The sequence below is a fragment of the Pseudophryne corroboree genome, chromosome 4 (genome assembly GCF_028390025.1).
Source record: "Pseudophryne corroboree isolate aPseCor3 chromosome 4, aPseCor3.hap2, whole genome shotgun sequence".
Lineage (NCBI taxonomy): Eukaryota > Metazoa > Chordata > Amphibia > Anura > Myobatrachidae > Pseudophryne > Pseudophryne corroboree.
In genome coordinates, this window is record NC_086447.1 from 509,819,006 (window position 1) to 509,836,805 (window position 17,800).

Here is a 17,800-nt window from a genome sequence, read left to right on the forward strand (position 1 = left end):
TGCTGGGAGAAAAGTAATTTGCGCTTTGATTTATCAAGCAAGTGGTCAGACCAGGCTTTCCTGGCCACATCCCATTTTGCCCGATCATCAAGGGTCCTAGTAGTGAGGTAAGCAGACTCGGATTGGGAACAGGCAAGTTCCAGGCGCATCTCTTCCTCCCTACTAGATTTCTTGACATTAGCTATTTGCCGTATGAAGGAGCCCCGTAGTGAAGCTTTAAATGCGTCATGCTTAACCAGTGGATCAGAACAGGACGCATTATGAACCCCAAAATCACTCCATTCACTAAGCAAGGCCTCGTGGTCAGTCAGCAAGGTCAACCAGAAGGGATTCAATTTCCAGAGTTTAGCCCCACAGGCAGGAACAGAATCTAGGACCACCAGCACAGGTGAGTGATCCGAGAGTCCCCTCTGAAGGTACTGGACATCCAGTATTCTAGCAGTGAGATCAGGGGAGACGAGGGCCAAGTCTATTCTCGAGAACGAGTGAAAGCTGGCCGAGTGGCAGGAGTATTGGAGTTGTTTAGGGTGTCTCAACCTCCAAATATCCAGGGGTCCAAGCTCGGAAACCAACCTCGCGAACGGAGTGGGGGACGGGGAGGCAGAGGGTAGAGAAGGGGGAAGTTCAGCCCATCTATCTAAAACTTTATCCAAAACATTATTGAAGTCACCGATGCAAAGGACCGGAGCTGAGGGAGAAGTAGCAAGAAACGACATTGCCTGCCTGAGTACCTCATTATTGTAGGGGGGAGGGACATAGACAGCAAGTATGTGTAAAAGTGTACGGTTAACATAGGCCCTAAGAAATACATACCTGCCATATTGGTCAATTTGGCTATGAACTAAGTGGAAATTAACCGACTTCCGCACCAAAACTGAAACCCCCCTGGAGTTAGCAGAGACGGTGGAATGATAGGAGAGACCCACCCAGGGCTTCCTGAGAGCCAAGGTTCTAGTACCAACTAGGTGCGTTTCGGAAAGGCATATGATATCTGCCCTATACTTTCTCACCTGAGATAAAACCAGAGCCCGCTTAATGCGGTCATTCAGGCCCCTCACATTCCAGCCGAGTATGCGGAGTCCATCAACCCCTGCAGCCATGGATACAAAAGAGAGAGGACAGAAGGAGAAAAAAGGCAAGGGGCAAATACGGAGAGGCAGGAGAAGAGGGAAATCCAAGGCAAGCAAGGCGCGCAAAAGAGAGAAACCCATAACGTAGAGGGGGAAGGAGCAAAGGGATCACTACGGCCCCCCGCCAGCACACAGGCAGAGCATACGGAGAGCAGAAGGCATACATAGAAGAAATCATGGACACATTACAGTTCGAGAAAAAAAAAATAGCACAGTGACACATGAAGCAATACATCTACAAAAATAAGAACAAACCCAGAACATCCCAAACCCCCCCCCCCCCCCCTCCCTGCATATCCATCCCAAACTAGACACGCCTGGATCCCGAAAAAACCCTAACTAAACTAAGGCTGAGAACCTATAACAACCCTAGGGAGTAGAGACAACTAATGCCTCTACAAAAAGGCTATATCCTAGCATTCAGCTCCTAGAAATAAAGATCATTCCCGCTACATGGTTAGGAGGAGTACAAAACCCAGCAGTCAATGCGACCTCTGAGGGAGAAACAGTCCCTAAATAGGGGGCCTGGGTCTGCGCTCCAGCCAGGCCTCCGCCTCTTGAGGGGTATTGAAGAAGTGTGTGGAGCCATCATACACCACCCTTAAACGTGCCGGAAACAACATGGCATATTGAATTTGATGGTCACGAAGCTTTCTTTTGACCTGTAGGAACTGCGTACGCGACTTCTGGACATCTACGGCAAAGTCTGGGTAAACAGAAATATCATGGTTGTCAAATTTCAAAGGACCCTGTGTGCGGGCCAGCCGTAGGACCGCATCCCGGTCCCTGTAATGTAGAAAACGGGCTATGAAAGTGCGTGCAGGTGCGCCCGGGGGAGGAGCCCTGGCAGGCAATCGATGGGCCCTCTCCACAGAGAACTGAGGACCAAAGTCATCGCGTTGAAATAGGCGGAGAAGCCATGTTTCGAGGAACAATTCTGGGGAGGAGCCCTCCGCTCTCTCCGGGAGGCCCACAAAGCGAACGTTATTACGACGCAGTCTTCCTTCAATATCGGAGAGCTTCGCCTTAACTGCCGACATCTGGGTTGTGAGGTTGGAAACTGTGTCTTTAAGAGGATTGGTGACGTCTTCTAGGTCGGAGATACGGTGCTCCGCCTCCCCCACCCGTTCACGAATCTTTTGCATGTCATGCCTGATTAAAGTGATATCCACCTGTACTTGGCCAATTTTATCCATGACTCTGTGCTCGGACGTGGATATGGCTAAGAGAATTTGCTGTGTCGACTGAGACGTGTCGTCTTCACGAGGTGGTGATCCCGAGGGGGAAGAGGGGGATGGGGGAGTAGCACCCCGGGTGGGTTGGGAGGAGGATTGAGAGCCTCTAGCATATTTCTCAAGTTTAGCAGCAGCGGTAGCAGCAGCAGCACTGCCCCCACGTACCATGACGGGCGGATTCAATGATATAGAATAAACAATACGTGCTCACCACAGGCTGAAAAATCCCCAGGACTCCAGAGTCTCACGCAGGTGAATAAATCCAGGCAAGGAAAAGGAAATCTTTAATGTCAGTAGTCAGGCAGTATAACCAACAGCAGGCTTTTGAGTGGACCCTCTCAGAGAGTAGTGTAGATATGGAAGCGTCACCCAGCAGTGTGGGTAGAGCAGGGTAGTTGCAGGTATCAAGGCAGCCCCGCAGGCAGAGTAGTGCAGACTGGGAGGCTCCGACCAGCAGTGCAGAGAGGCAGGGGATGTGAGGAGGGACGGTTCGTGCAGGCAGATGCACCCCCGCGCCGTCAGCAACTATCACCGCCACAGAGGGACATGCAGTCCGCCAGACGCAAGGTGGAAGGAGACAGGGACACACAACGACCTCCGGTCCAGCAGAAAACAGCAGAGGGTGCGAGTGAAGGGAGCTCCGTCCCAGCGCGGCTCCGGTCTCCGCTGTTAGTTCCCAAGATGGCGCCGGGCGGAAGGAATGAGGCCGAGCGGTGTAGGCCGCGACTCGTCCAGCGGCTTCCCAGGGCAGAAACACAGTCCCGCAGACCCCTCAACATGAGCAGGGTTAAAAGCCACAACGCGAGAGCCGGGTCAGTAGCAGCCACGAGCGGGGGAATCAGGATATATAAGGCAGGATAGACGGAGCTCTAACTCCTAGCTTCCTACTCCATGCTCGGCCAAGCCACGCCTCCAAGATTTCACAGATTTGATAACATTCTATACTCATTTGTGAGACCTAGTTAATTAAGAGAGCATCCCCACCTCTTTCTCACCAGATGTGCCTGTGGAGTTCTGTTTTTTGTTTTCTTTTTTAAAAAAATACAATGCTCATAAATTGGTGAAGTTTTCTTTTCTGCTAATTACAATAGTAGTGGACTTAAAATTTGAAATGCTATAATAATAAATGCCTTTTGATATTGGACTTAAATTGTCATGAATCAGTAAAGTAATTAACGCAGTCTGACACAGACTATTTATTTAAAGTGAAGAATGAAGAGGTTCCAAAAATGACAAGTCACCAGAGGTCAGCATAGACGTGCAGCTGTTCAGTAAATATCTAGCTTGTTGAGACAGTGAGTGAGGGCTACACAAATTCCTGCTTCTGAGTCTGCCTTCGGGGTATCTCCTGGTTATCTGCTGTTCTAGTTTCAATCTGTTACTGAGAGAAATATAGAAATTGATTTATGTATACAATACTTAAGCGTACTCCCCAATCTAGGACTGCTGGGACCTGTAGTGCAGCAGGTATAATAATATTGTGCAATCAAAATAGTGACTTAAAAAATAAAAATAAAAAAAAATCTGTGTCGATATCATAGACTAGCTGGACACACATAACAAGCCTGACATCTACTAATGATTAAAGAGCTCTAATTGGTCCGAACGTACACGGGCCACAATCTGAATAAATTACATTTCTCTAACGTCCTAAGTGGATGCTGGGGACTCCGTAAGGACCATGGGGAATAGCGGCTCCGCAGGAGACTGGGCACAAAAGTAAAGCTTTAGAACTACCTGGTGTGCACTGGCTCCTCCCCCCATGACCCTCCTCCAAGCCTCAGTTAGATTTTTGTGCCCGAACGAGAAGGGTGCACACTAGGTGGCTCTCCTGAGCTGCTTAGTGAAAAGTTTAGTTTTAGGTTTTTTTATTTTCAGTGAGACCTGCTGGCAACAGGCTCACTGCATCGAGGGACTAAGGGGAGAAGAAGCGAACTCACCTGCGTGCAGAGTGGATTGGGCTTCTTAGGCTACTGGACATTAGCTCCAGAGGGACGATCACAGGCCCAGCCATGGATGGGTCCCAGAGCCGCGCCGCCGGCCCCCTTACAGAGCCAGAAGACAGAAGAGGTCCGGAAAATCGGCGGCAGAAGACGTCCTGTCTTCAACAAGGTAGCGCACAGCACTGCAGCTGTGCGCCATTGCTCTCAGCACACTTCACACTCCGGTCACTGAGGGTGCAGGGCGCTAGGGGGGGGCGCCCTGAGACGCAATAAAAACACCTTGGATGGCAAAAAATGCATCACATATAGCTCCTGGGCTATATGGATGCATTTAACCCCTGCCAGAATACATAGAAAAACGGGAGATAGGCTCCGCCCCCTTATCGGCGGCCTTATCTCCTCAGCACACTGGCGCCATTTTCCCTCACAGCTCCGTTGGAGGGAAGCTCCCTGGCTCTCCCCTGCAGTCACTACACTACAGAAAGGGTTAAAAAAGAGAGGGGGGCACTAATTACGCGCAGTATTAAATAAAACAGCAGCTATAAGGGGAAAAACACTTATATAAGGTTATCCCTGTATATATATATAGCGCTCTGGTGTGTGCTGGCAAACTCTCCCTCTGTCTCCCCAAAGGGCTAGTGGGGTCCTGTCCTCTATCAGAGCATTCCCTGTGTGTGTGCTGTATGTCGGTACGTTTGTGTCGACATGTATGAGGAGAAAAATGATGTGGAGACGGAGCAGATTGCCTGTAATAGTGATGTCACCCCCTAGGGGGTCGACACCTGAGTGGATGAACTGTTGGAAGGAATTACGTGACAGTGTCAGCTCTGTATAAAAGACAGTGGTTGACATGAGACAGCCGGCTACTCAGCTTGTGCCTGTCCAGACGTCTCATAGGCCATCAGGGGCTCTAAAGCGCCCGTTACCTCAGATGGCAGATATAGACGCCGACACGGATACTGACTCCAGTGTCGACGGTGAAGAGACAAATGTGACTTCCAGTAGGGCCACACGTTACATGATTGAGGCAATGAAAAATGTTTTACACATTTCTGATAATACGAGTACCACCAAAAAAAGGGGTATTATGTTCGGTGAGGAAAAACTACCTGTAGTTTTCCTGAATCTGAGAAATTAAATGAGGTGTGTGATGATGCGTGGGTTTCCCCCGATAACAACTGATAATTTCTAAAATGTTATTAGCATTATATCCTTTCCCACCAGAGGTTAGGGTGCGTTGGGAAACACCCCCTAGGGTGGATAAAGCGCTCACACGCTTGTAAGGGCTCTACCCTCTCCTGAGATGGCCGCCCTTAAGGATCCTGCTGATAGAAAGCAGGAGGGTATCCTGAAATGTATTTACACACATACTGGTGTTATACTGCAACCAGCAATCGCCTCAGCCTGGATGTGCAGTGCTGGGTTGGCGTGGTCGGATTCCCTGACTGAAAATATTGATACCCTAGATAGGGACAGTATATTTTTGCCTATAGAGCATTTAAAAGATGCATTTATATATATGCGTGATGCACAGCGGAATATTTGCCGACTGGCATCAAGTCTAAGTGCGTTGTCCATTTCTACCAGTAGAGGGTTATGGACACGACAGTGGTCAGGTGATGCGGATTTCAAACGGCATTTGGAAGTATTGCCTTATTAAGGGGAGGAGTTATTTGGGGTCGGTCTTTCAGACCTGGTGGCCACGGCAACAGCTGGGAAATCCACGTTTGTACCCCAGGTCGCCTCTCAACATGAGAAGACGCCGTATTATCAGGCGCAGTCTTTTCGTGGACAAGCGGGCAAAAGGTTCCTCATTTCTGCCCCGTGACAGAGGGAGAGGAAAAAGGCTGCAGAAATCAGCCAGTTCCCAGGAACAGAAACCCTCTCCCGCCTCTGCCAAGCCCTCAGTATGACGCTGGGGCTTTACAAGCAGAATCAGGCACGGTGGGGGGCCCGTCTCAATGAATTTCAGCGCGCAGTGGGCTCACTCGCAAGAAGACCCCTGGATCCTTCAGGTGATATCTCAGGGGTACAAATTGGAATTCGAGAAGTCTCCCCCTCGCCGTTTCCTAAAGTCGGCTTTACCGATGTCTCCTTCTGACAGGGAGACAGTTTTGGAAGCCATTCACGAGCTGTATTCCCAGCAGGTGATAATCAAGGTACCCCTCCTGCAACAGGGAACGGGGTATTATTCCACACTGTTGTGGTACCGAAGCCGGACGGCTCGGTGAGACAGATTCTAAATCTAAAATCTTTGAACACTTACATACAGAGGTTCAAATTCAAGATTGAGTCACTCAGAGCAGTGATTGCGAACCTGGAAGAAGGGGACTACATGATGTCTCGGGACATCAAGGATGCTTACCTTCATGTCCAAATTTACCCTTCTCACCAAGGGTACCTCAGGTTTATGGTACAGAACTGTCACTATCAGTTCAGACACTGCCGTATGGATGGTCCACGGCACCCCGGGTCTTTACCAAGGTAATGGCCGAAATGATGATATTCCTTCGAAGGAAGGGAATTTTAGTTATCCCTTACTTGGACGATTCCCTGATAAGGGTAAGATCCAGGGAACAGTTGGAGGTCGGTGTAGCACTATCTCAGGTAGTGTTGCGGCAGCACGATTGGATTCTCAATATTCCAAAATCGCAGCTGGTTCCGACGACTCGTCTTCTGTTCCTAGGGATGATCCTGGACACAGTCCAGAAAAAGGTGTTTCTCCCGGAGGAGAAAGCCAGGGAGTTATCCGAGCTAGTCAGGAACCTCCTAAAACCGAGCCAGGTCTCAGTGCATCAATGCACAAGGGTTCTGGGTAAAATGGTGGCTTCCTACGAAGCAATCCCATTCGGCAGATTCCACGCAAGAACTTTCCAGTGGGACCTGCTGGACAAATGGTCCGGGTCGCATCTTCAGATGCATCAGCGGATAACCCTGTCACCAAGAACAAGGGTGTCCCTCCTGTGGTGGTTGCAGAGTGCTCATCTTCTAGAGGGCCGCAGATTCGGCATTCAGGACTGGGTCCTGGTGACCACGGATGCCAGCCTGCGAGGCTGGGGAGCAGTCACACAGGGAAGGAATTTCCTGGGCTTATGGAATTTCCAAGCCTGGAGACATCACTTCACATAAATATCCTGAAGCTAAGGGCCATTTACAAGGCTCTAAGCTTAGCAAGACCTCTGCTTCAAGGTCAGCCGGTGTTGATCCAGTCGGACAACATCACGGCAGTCACCCACGTAAACAGACAGGGTGGCACAAGAAGCAGGAGGGCAATGGCAGAAGCTGCAAGGATTCTTCGCTGGGCGGAAAATCTTGTGATAGCACTGTCAGCAATTCCGGGAGTGGACAACTGGGAAGCAGACTTCCTCAGCAGACACGACCTCCACCCGGGAGAGTGGGGACTTCACCCAAAAGTCTTCCACATGATTATAAACCGTTGGGAAAAACTCGACAGGTATTGCGCCAGGTCAAGGGACCCTCAGGCAATAGCTGTAGACGCTCTGGTAACACCGTGGGTGTACCAGTCAGTGTATGTGTTCCCTCATGTGCCTCTCATACCCAAGGTACTGAGATTGATAAGATGGAGAGGAGTAAGCACTATATTCGTGGCTCCGGATTGGCCAAGAAGGACTTGGTAACCGGAACTTCAAGAGATGCTCACGGAGGATCCGTGGCCTCTACCTCTAAGAAGGGACCTGCTCCAGCAAGGACCCTGTCTGTTCCAAGACTTACCGCGGCTGCGTTTGACGGCATGGCGGTTGAACGCCGGATCCTGAAGGAAAAAAGGCATTCCGGATGAAGTCATCCCTATCCTGATCAAAGCCAGGAAGGATGTAACCGCAAAACATTATCACCGCATTTGGCGAAAATATGTTGCGTGGTGCGAGGCCAGTAAGGCCCGACGGAGGAAATTCAACTGGGTCGATTCCTACATTTCCTGCAAACAGGAGTGTCTATGGGCCTGAAATTGGGGTCCATTAAGGTTCAAATTTCGGCCCTGTCAATTTTCTTCCAAAAAGAACTAGCTTCAGTCCCTGAAGTTCAGACGTTGTAAAAGGGGTACTGCATATACAGCCTCCTTTTGTGCCTCCAGTGGCACCTTGGGATCTCAATGTAGTTTTTGGGTTCCAAAAAGTCACATTGGTTTGAACCACTTAAATCTGTGGAGTTAAAATATCTCACATGGAAAGTGGTCATGCTGTTGGCCCTGGCCTGGGCCAGGCGCGTGTCAAAATTGGCGGCTTTATCCTGTAAAAGCCTTATCTGATTTTCCATTCGGACAGGGCGGAATTGAGGACTCATCCTCAGTTTCTCCCTAAGGTGGTTTCAGCGTTTCACCTGAACCAACCTATTGTGGTGCCTGCGGCTACTAGGGACTTGGAGGACTCCAAGTTGCTAGACGTTGTCAGGGCCCTGAAAATATATGTTTCCAGGACGGCTGGAGTCAGAAAATCTGACTCGCTGTTTATCCTGTATGCACCCAACAAGCTGGGTGCTCCTGCTTCTAAGCAGACTATTGCTCGTTGGATTTGTAGTACAATTCAGCTTGCACATTCTGTGGCAGGCCTGCCACAGCCAAAAATCTGTAAATGCCCACTCCACAAGGAAGATGGGCTCATCTTGGGCGGCTGCCCAAGGGGTCTCGGCTTTACAACTTTGCCGAGCAGCTACTTGGTCAGGAGCAAATACGTTTGTAAAATTCTACAAAATTAATACCCTGGCTGAGGAGGACCTGGAGTTCTCTCATTGGTGCTGCAGAGTCATCCGCACTCTCCCGCCCGTTTGGGAGCTTTGGTATAATCCCCATGGTCCTTACGGAGTCCCCAGCATCCACTTAGGACGTTAGAGAAAATAAGAATTTACTTACCGATAATTCTATTTCTCGTAGTCTGTAGTGGATGCTGGGCGCCCATCCCAAGTGCGGATTGTCTGCAATACTGGTACATAGTTATTGTTACCAAAAAATCGGGTTATTGCTGTAGTGAGCCATCTTTTCTAAAGGCTCCTCTGTTATCATGCTGTTAACTGGGTTTAGATCACGAGTTGTACGGTGTGATTGGTGTGGCTGGTATGAGTCTTACCCGGGATTCAAAATCCTTCCTTATTGTGTACGCTCGTCCGGGCACAGTATCCTAACTGAGGCTTGGAGGAGGGTCATGGGGGGAGGAGCCAGTGCACACCAGGTAGTTCTAAAGCTTTACTTTTGTGCCCAGTCTCCTGCGGAGCCGCTATTCCCCATGGTCCTTACGGAGTCCCCAGCATCCACTACGGACTACGAGAAATAGAATTATCGGTAAGTAAATTCTTATTTGCTGCAATATAACTCATTAAATGTAACAGCATTCCAATACTGGCTGAGTAAATCTGGGCCCATAGTGCGATATTATAGCGCCCATAATCTAGTCACGTGGGACACAATAAGGGGCCAATCAATTTAGCGTGAGGTGTCCTCAGATATTATCCATTTTGTGGTCTGAACATCTGTTTGCCTTATCCTTAAATGACATTACTTAGAAGGAAGTCTTACATCCATTGGAAAATAATTGCCTCCCCAGTGATCAAACCTTAACTGTAATATTTTGTTCTAGTTAGCGTTAGAAACTTTTATATGTAAAATATGTAGTAATGTTAGAACAATGATGACCTTACATTTCTGACTCATTATACACAATCCTCCACCTACAATCTAGTCTACATCTACTCTAGCAGTGTGTTTTACCATATACATTACAAAAATCCAGATCATTCTGAATTATTTACCTTCTGATGCCCTATTATTGCAATAATTCCCTGTCATTATAATAATCCATATTTTGCTTTATTCTGTGTTAGATTGCAGCACTTCCCTGACTGCAGGCTTGGGAGCAGAAACCTTTTCAGCAACCTCCTCTTGGGAGTGGAGCAGTGAGACTGGGGAGATGGTCCTGTGGTCCCCAGGAAAGGCACAACTCCACACTCCAGGCGCCTCCTGGGCTTCCAGCCATCAGGCTGACAGGGAATGGCTTGAAATTGATTTAGGAGACAAAAAGAAAATCACTGGTAAGTCTAAACACTGTTCCAAAGTACCAGGTGCTTCATACCATGCCAGAATTTACACTGGCTGTGCAGTTGTGCAAGCGTTCACAAGGTTTTCTGGCAGAAGAGAAGCTGACTGCAGTATCCTTCAATAGGTGTACTGATGGGAAATTCTCCCATAGTCACAACCTTATTGGAAATAGCTTTAATTATTTACATACTGTATTTGTGAATGATAATAGGCTTTTATATTAGACATACGTTTTGAGGGGTATTCAATGCATGTCGGATCCACTCCAATGGAGAGGATCCGACAGTGCAGTATTCACTTAGCGGGCAATTCCGACAGGTTTTGCCCATTTCTGACAATGCTGATCTGACTTTTTTTAAAGTCAGATCAGCATTGTCAAAAACGGGCCAAAATCCTGTTGGCTAATCCGCTGATCCACATGTTTTCTGACAAGTCGAAAAAATGGCAGTACCATTGAATAGGTCAAATCATGATTCGACCTAAAAAAGTGGGAAACTGCCGTCTTTCCGACTAGACGGCAATTCTGACTTCAGTTGAATTAACCCCTTAAGCTTTATTGGTTATTGGCCTTTGTTTATTCAGCTTTCCACATGCAGAAGATATTATTCAGTGTATGTGTATTAATTATTATTAACATTTATTTATATAATGCTTTACAGTTATTGCATGCCTTCACCACTAATAGGTGTATTCAATTGGAATCGGATTTCCTGACTTGTCTGAAAAATTTCAGTTTCCGACTTTTTGAGGTCGAATCTGGATTCAACCTATTCAAGTCAAGTGCCATTTTTCCAACAAGTCGGGAATTCCGACTTGTCGGAAAACACGTGGATCGGCGGATTAGCCGCGGTTCCACGTATTTTGTTGTATATGTGGGCATTCTTGTCTGACAGTCGGACTGCATACTAACACGTGGATAAGTTCAAAACATTTTCACGTTTTCAGTTGTGTATATTCCATTTTGTGTTTTATTTTCTAGGTATTCTAACGACAGGATCCACATTGCCAAACTTTAATTTTTACGTGAAATCCTATATCATCAGCTTTAAAAGAGATGGCTCAAAGTGGAGGACTTACAAGGGTGCAATAAGCAATGACGAGAAGGTGATTGCTTTATTTTATGTTATTTAATAAATCTAACATTTGGGGAAAGTCATTTTAATTTGTTTATCCAAATGTTGACTTGATGAGATATATATGTGTATGTATATGTGTGTGTGTGTGTATATATATATATATATATATATATATATATATTGCTCAAAAAAAATAAAGGGAACACTAAAATAACACATCCTAGATCTGAATGAATGAAATATTCTTATTAAATACTTTGTTCTTTACATAGTTACATAGTTGAATAGTTGAATGTATAAAGAAAATAAAATAATTTTGTCGTGCGCAAGAAGCAGCCTGTCACTGGTTAACTCCTAGAGGTGTCCTTAACCCCTCACCAATAGTGCAAACATAAACAAAGAATTGAGAAAACCACTTAACCAGCGCTTCTGTTTGTTCAGAGGTTCACTTATTCTTCTCAGATCATCTCATCGTATTGTATATAAAACAAAGAGGTAGGAAAGAGAATATAGTGTAATACAGTTTTTTAATAACAAACAACGTAAAAACAATAAAATCCAGCGGTCTGTGCAAAAGGCATATTAGACAGGTAGGCTTCTCAGTCAGAATAGATACAATGGAGGTTTACCAGATTTGGTGGAACTGTGGTTTAGACAGTTCAAAAACAGCATATAGGTATGGCGGGAATCCCGGAACAGTCACTCATATTGTCCCAACTGCTGATTCTATGCAGGTTCTCCTTCAGAGTATTAAAGCTGAGATACCTCCTTCACCAACGCGTTTCCTCCCCTACTGGGGTCTTTATCAAGGTGTCAGTATGACACCTTGATAAAGACCCCAGTAGGGGAGGAAACGCGGTTCCGGGATTCCCACCATACCTATATGCTGTTTTTGAACTGTCTAAACCACAGTTCCACCAAATCTGGTAAACCTCCATTGTATCTATTCTGACTGAGAAGCCTACCTGTCTAATATGCCTTTTGCACAGACCGCTGGATTTTATTGTTTTTACGTTGTTTGTTATTAAAAAATTGTATTACACTATATTCTCTTTCCTACCTCTTTGTTTTATATACAATACGATGGAGATGATCTGAGAAGAATAAGTGAACCTCTGAACAAACAGAAGCGCTGGTTAAGTGGTTTTCTCAATTCTTTGTTTATGAATAGTTGAATGTGCTTACAACAAAATCACACAAATTATCAATGGAAATTACATTTATTAACCCATGGAGGTCTGGATTTGGAGTCGCACTCAAAATTAAAGTGAAAAAAACACACTACAGGCTGATCCAACTTTGATGTAATGTCCTTAAAACAAGTCAAAATGAGGCTCAGTAGTGTGTGTGGCCTCCACGTGCCTGTATGACCTCCCTACAACGCCTGGGCATGCTCCTGATGAGGTGGCGGATGGTCTTCTGAGGGATCTCCTCCCAGACCTGTGGTGCAACGTGGCGTTGGTGGATGGAGCGAGACATGATGTCCCAGATGTGCTCAATTGGATTCAGGTCTGGGGAACAGGCGGGCCAGTCCATAGCATCAATGCCTTCGTCTTGCAGGAACTGCTGACACACTCCAGCCACATGAGGTCTAGCATTGTCTTGCATTAGGAGGGACCCAGGGCCAACCGCACCAGCATATGGTCTCACAAGGGGTCTGAGGATCTCATCTCGGTACCTAACGGCAGTCAGGCTACCTCTGGCGAGCACATGGAGGGCTGTGCGGCCCCCCAAAGAAATGCCACCCCACACCATTACTGACCCACTGCCAAACAGGTCATGCTGGAGGATGTTGCAGGCAGCAGAACGTTCTCCTTGGCGTCTCCAGACTCTGTCACGTCTGTCACATGTGCTCAGTGAGAACCTGCTTTCATCTGTGAAGAGCACAGGGTGCCAGTGGCGAATTTGCCAATCTTGGTGTTCTCTGGCAAATGCCAAACGTCCTGCACTGTGTTGGGCTGTAAGCACAACCCCCACCTGTGGACGTTGGTCCCTCATACCACCCTCATGGAGTCTGTTTCTGATCATTTGAGTAGACACATGCACATTTGTGGCTTGCTGGAGGTCATTTTGTAGGGCTCTGGCAGTGCTCCTCCTGTTCCTCCTTGCACAAAGGCGTAGGTAGCAGTCCTGCTGCGGGGTTGTTGCCCTCCTACGGCCTCATCCACATCTCCTGATGTACTGGCCTGTCTCCTGGTAGCGCCTCCATGCTCTGGACACTACGCTGACAGACACAGCAAACCTTGCCACAGCTCGCATTGATGTGCCATCCTGGATGAGCTGCACTACCTGAGCCACTTGTGTGGGTTGTAGACTCCGTCTCATGCTACCACTAGAGTGAAAGCACCGCCAGCTTTTAAAAGTGACCAAAACATCAGCCAGAAAGCATAGGAGCTGAGAAGTGGTCTGTGGTCACCACCTGCAGAACAACTCCTTTATTGGGGGTGTCTTGCTAATTTCCTATAATTCCCACCTGTTGTCTATTCCATTTGCACAACAGCATGTGAAATTGATTGTCAATCAGTGTTGTTTCCTAAGTGGACAGTTTGATTTCACAGAAGTGTGTTTGACTTGGAGTTACATTGTGTTGTTTAAGTGTTCCCTTTATTTTTTTGAGCAGTGTATATATATATATATATATATATATATATATATATATATATATAATAGATATCTCACTATACACAGTGCACATGTAAAGAGGGCAGAAATGACAGAATTATATTTGTCAAGATTACTTTCAGTAGTTTATTCTAGGAATACGGTTTGGAACCAGAATATAATTTAATATTATAACATGATTCTATTTTGGTTTTGTATCCATTAATGTAAAGGTATTGGAGGGTAACTCAGACTATCAGGATTGGACTCGTAACAACTTCATCCCTCCAGTTGTGGCGAGGGCACTTAGAATAATACCACGCACCTGGAACCAAAGAATTGCTCTGAAGGTGGAACTTACAGGATGTGCTCTTGCACAGAGTACGTACCAATAATACTGTTATCCCTCATACAGGTGACTGTATCTGTACATGCACAATTATATGCTAATTAGCCAATATTATATTGTGTGTGGGCCTGAGGGTATTTCTGATTTGTGATCTTATTACTGTAGTTTGTGTCGTATTTGGACATTCTCCTAAATTGAGTAGTCTGATTTTCTATCTGCTTGTGTGTATGATCATCTTCCACCCTAAGTGGTTGGTACAAGTGGCAAGATCCTCAAACCCTTTATACTTGCGCTATTGCTCTGGCCATTCACCTCCACTCCGTCTACCCCTTCACACTCTGCAGCTCCACGCTCCTGCCCTGAGTGGGATGCAACATACAAGTTCTCTTTCCCTCTGAGCATAATCCTAGAGTCATGGCTTGCTTGAGTGCCTTCTTAGGCCAGGCAGTGTCCATTTTCCTACAGACATGACCATGGACACTGCGCTATGCTCTTCTGACCACAGCATTCACAGGAGGTAGCAGAGGGCAATCTAATCTTAACAAGATATTGGTAACAGAGGGTCTGTATTAGTTGCACTGTATATTATACTATTTAGTGTCCATGTTGTTCACTGCACTATTAATCTTATTTAAAAATCTTCCAGCATTCTTTCTATTTAATGTAACAATGTTCGACTTTAACTACTCAACAAGAGAACTACAAATATAAATATTTTGTAAAAAAAAAAACCAAGGGAGGACATTAGGGTTAATTCAGATCTGAAATAACCCCAATGTCCTCCCTTGTTTTTGTTTTTTTTACGAAATATTTATTTTGTAAAAAAATGTAACACATCTACGATCAGTTTCTCAGACATGCGGGGGGACGCCCAGCACAGGGCTAGTCAGCCCCGCATGTCTCGCTCTGCACTGCCACCACCGCCCACACGGGTGCAAAAGCATGGTACGGCGGCAATGCTTTTGACCCTGCCGAGTAGCTCCCTGCCTGCACAGCCTAGCGTCCCGGGTCACAGCGACTGCGTGTGACATCATGCAGCCACCGAGGCCCGCCCCCGCAATGGTCCAGGCACTCGTGCATTGTTCGGGCCGCGCCCTGCAATGGCGTTCTAACGCCGTTGGCACACCCCCTCCTGCCCCGCAACCGCCTCTGTCTGTCAATAAGGCAGAGGCGATCGCAGCCCTGAGATGCTGATAGCATCTCACTAGGCTCCCGGGGTGCACACGCGCAGTGCGCCCGCAACTCCACAAAGGGATTCAGACTGTGATGGCTGCCGCTGCAGTGATCCAGTCTGAATTACCCCCATTGTCTTAATGTTTCAGTGTTTTCAGTGTATTCTCTGCTACATGGAAGCCTATGAAAGAAGGGATAAAACAATTTATTAAAGCAATGCCAGTTTCAATCTTATTAACTCCTGCACTCCATTGAGTCTCTGTTATGTAACCCGCACTCTCAAATAGCCGTAGCCCTTCAGATAATTTGGTTAAAAATATTAGTAAATATGAAGTGATAAATAAATAAAAAATTGCCGTAACATGTTAAGTTGTACCGCCATCCCAATAACTGGCATTTTGCGTCTTTACATTTTCTGCCCGTTGCTGTGTATATGTGTAGTGAGCTGTGCACAGCACCACTGTCTGTGTCTCCTGTACCACTGTGTGTCAGAGGAAAATACATTCTACAGTAATACAGCCAACATTCCTGCAGATACAGTGTGATAACGACATCTGTAGACTTCCAGCAGGTGTGACATTGTATCAGAAATATATTTTACAGATCTATGCAGAACTATAACTTATATTTAATCACCTAGTAACTATAGTACATAGGCTTTTGAGCATACTGCTCCGCGTACAGATTTGAGAATCCTAATTTAATATCCCTTTTTTAAACGTGTACTAGAATAGATGTTGAAGTCTTTACTTCTCCTGGTGACCCTTTCTCACCCAGCTCATCCTGTTTTAACATCCACAGCTCACAACTCATCCACTCATCCCATGTGGAGGAAGCCAAATGAAAAGAAGGGTAAAAATCTAGTAAAAGAAGAAAAAAACATCACAGAGCCTGTTCCTTCTGAAGAAAATGATTTTGGTATGGATTGAACATTAGCATATGTACTAGTTTTAGTTACAGTATAAGCCAGTGGTTTCTAAACTTTTTTGAATCACGGCGCCCTAGAATATCAGAATTTTTTTCACGGCACCCCTAGGCCAAAAATTTCTTATTGAGAAATTTAGAAAGAAATATTACATTAAGTAGATCGCGTTTATATGTCATCCTTACGGTCAGTTATGTGGTGAGGGACAAGATTTGCTTCTGTTTGGCCACATATTTTATGACTGGCAGCCACCAGCACTGGTTTTGCCTATTATATTGACCATGAATAATTTGAATTGGTCCTGGACCACCAACCCAGGGCACCCCTGCAAGTGTCCCAAGGTACCCCAGGGAGCCACTGCACACAGTTTGGGAACCTTTGGTATAAGCAATGCATTAAACACCAAAAAAGAAGAAGAGTGGATTCATTTTATTTAATCAGTGTGGGACTGGGGCTTGAAGGGCCACCAGGAAATAGAGGCCCATGTGTAGGGGTGTGGCCAGTCTCCGGAGGGGGTGTGGCTAACTATTTCAGAGTGAATGGTCTGGGCCTCATCATAAATATATTTAGTAAACACTGCCAATGCATGCATAATAATGTACCAGATTAATAACAGCAATGTATCTTAGATGAAACACCATAGTCCTGTTCAGAATAATGTAACATATGTTTAATTTAAGTGCACAGTCTGGAACCTAATTCCTAGAGGAGGAGGTGGGCCCTCTGGCAGTGGGGCCCACCCCTGTACCCCTGTGGGCCAGTCCAACCCTGTATTTAACCCTGCATTTGTGGCTTCCACCCGTTACAGCAACAGTTGGCCCAGTCATAGCATTATGTGCATGTGTGATATACAGTAGGCTTGATAACTAATATGGTCTCCCATTTTATTTTAGGATGGAAAATGATTGCAGTTCTCATACCACTGGCATTGGTAGTGTGTGTGCTTGTCACCATTATCTGCATATGTATATCAAGGTACACTTACAGTCTAACATGAACTGATACTGTAATCTCTGCAATAAATATGTTGACAGGGTTGTAATGTAAACAATGTATAAAATGTTGACAGGTTTAAAATGTAGACAATCAAAATATAAATATGGACAAAAATCAGAATCTAGGCAGGTCTGTATTCTGAGTGTTGATATTTTCACCATCTTAACATTTTGTTATGGGAAGTATCTCAGCAGTCACAATGTAGACCTGCCTATAGTTTAACTGCAGGTTACACTTATGTACAGTTACCTAGATTTTAAATATCAACCTTTTGCCACTGTCAAAATGTTGACATATAAAATACAGACCTCTAGGTACAATATGTT

General features: G+C 46.0%; 1 protein-coding gene across 1 annotated transcript in view; it reads left to right on the top strand.

The window, feature by feature from the left end:
* The window catches only part of DCBLD1 (discoidin, CUB and LCCL domain containing 1), a 149,025-nt gene that overhangs the window by 116,065 nt on the left and 15,160 nt on the right, over positions 1 to 17,800 (top strand). The window contains exons 8-12 of the mRNA XM_063917210.1: positions 10,141 to 10,347; positions 11,334 to 11,458; positions 14,265 to 14,412; positions 16,355 to 16,471; positions 17,372 to 17,453. Of these exons, the coding sequence (XP_063773280.1) occupies positions 10,141 to 10,347; positions 11,334 to 11,458; positions 14,265 to 14,412; positions 16,355 to 16,471; positions 17,372 to 17,453 (679 nt within the window). The remainder of the gene's footprint in view (positions 1 to 10,140; positions 10,348 to 11,333; positions 11,459 to 14,264; positions 14,413 to 16,354; positions 16,472 to 17,371; positions 17,454 to 17,800) is intronic.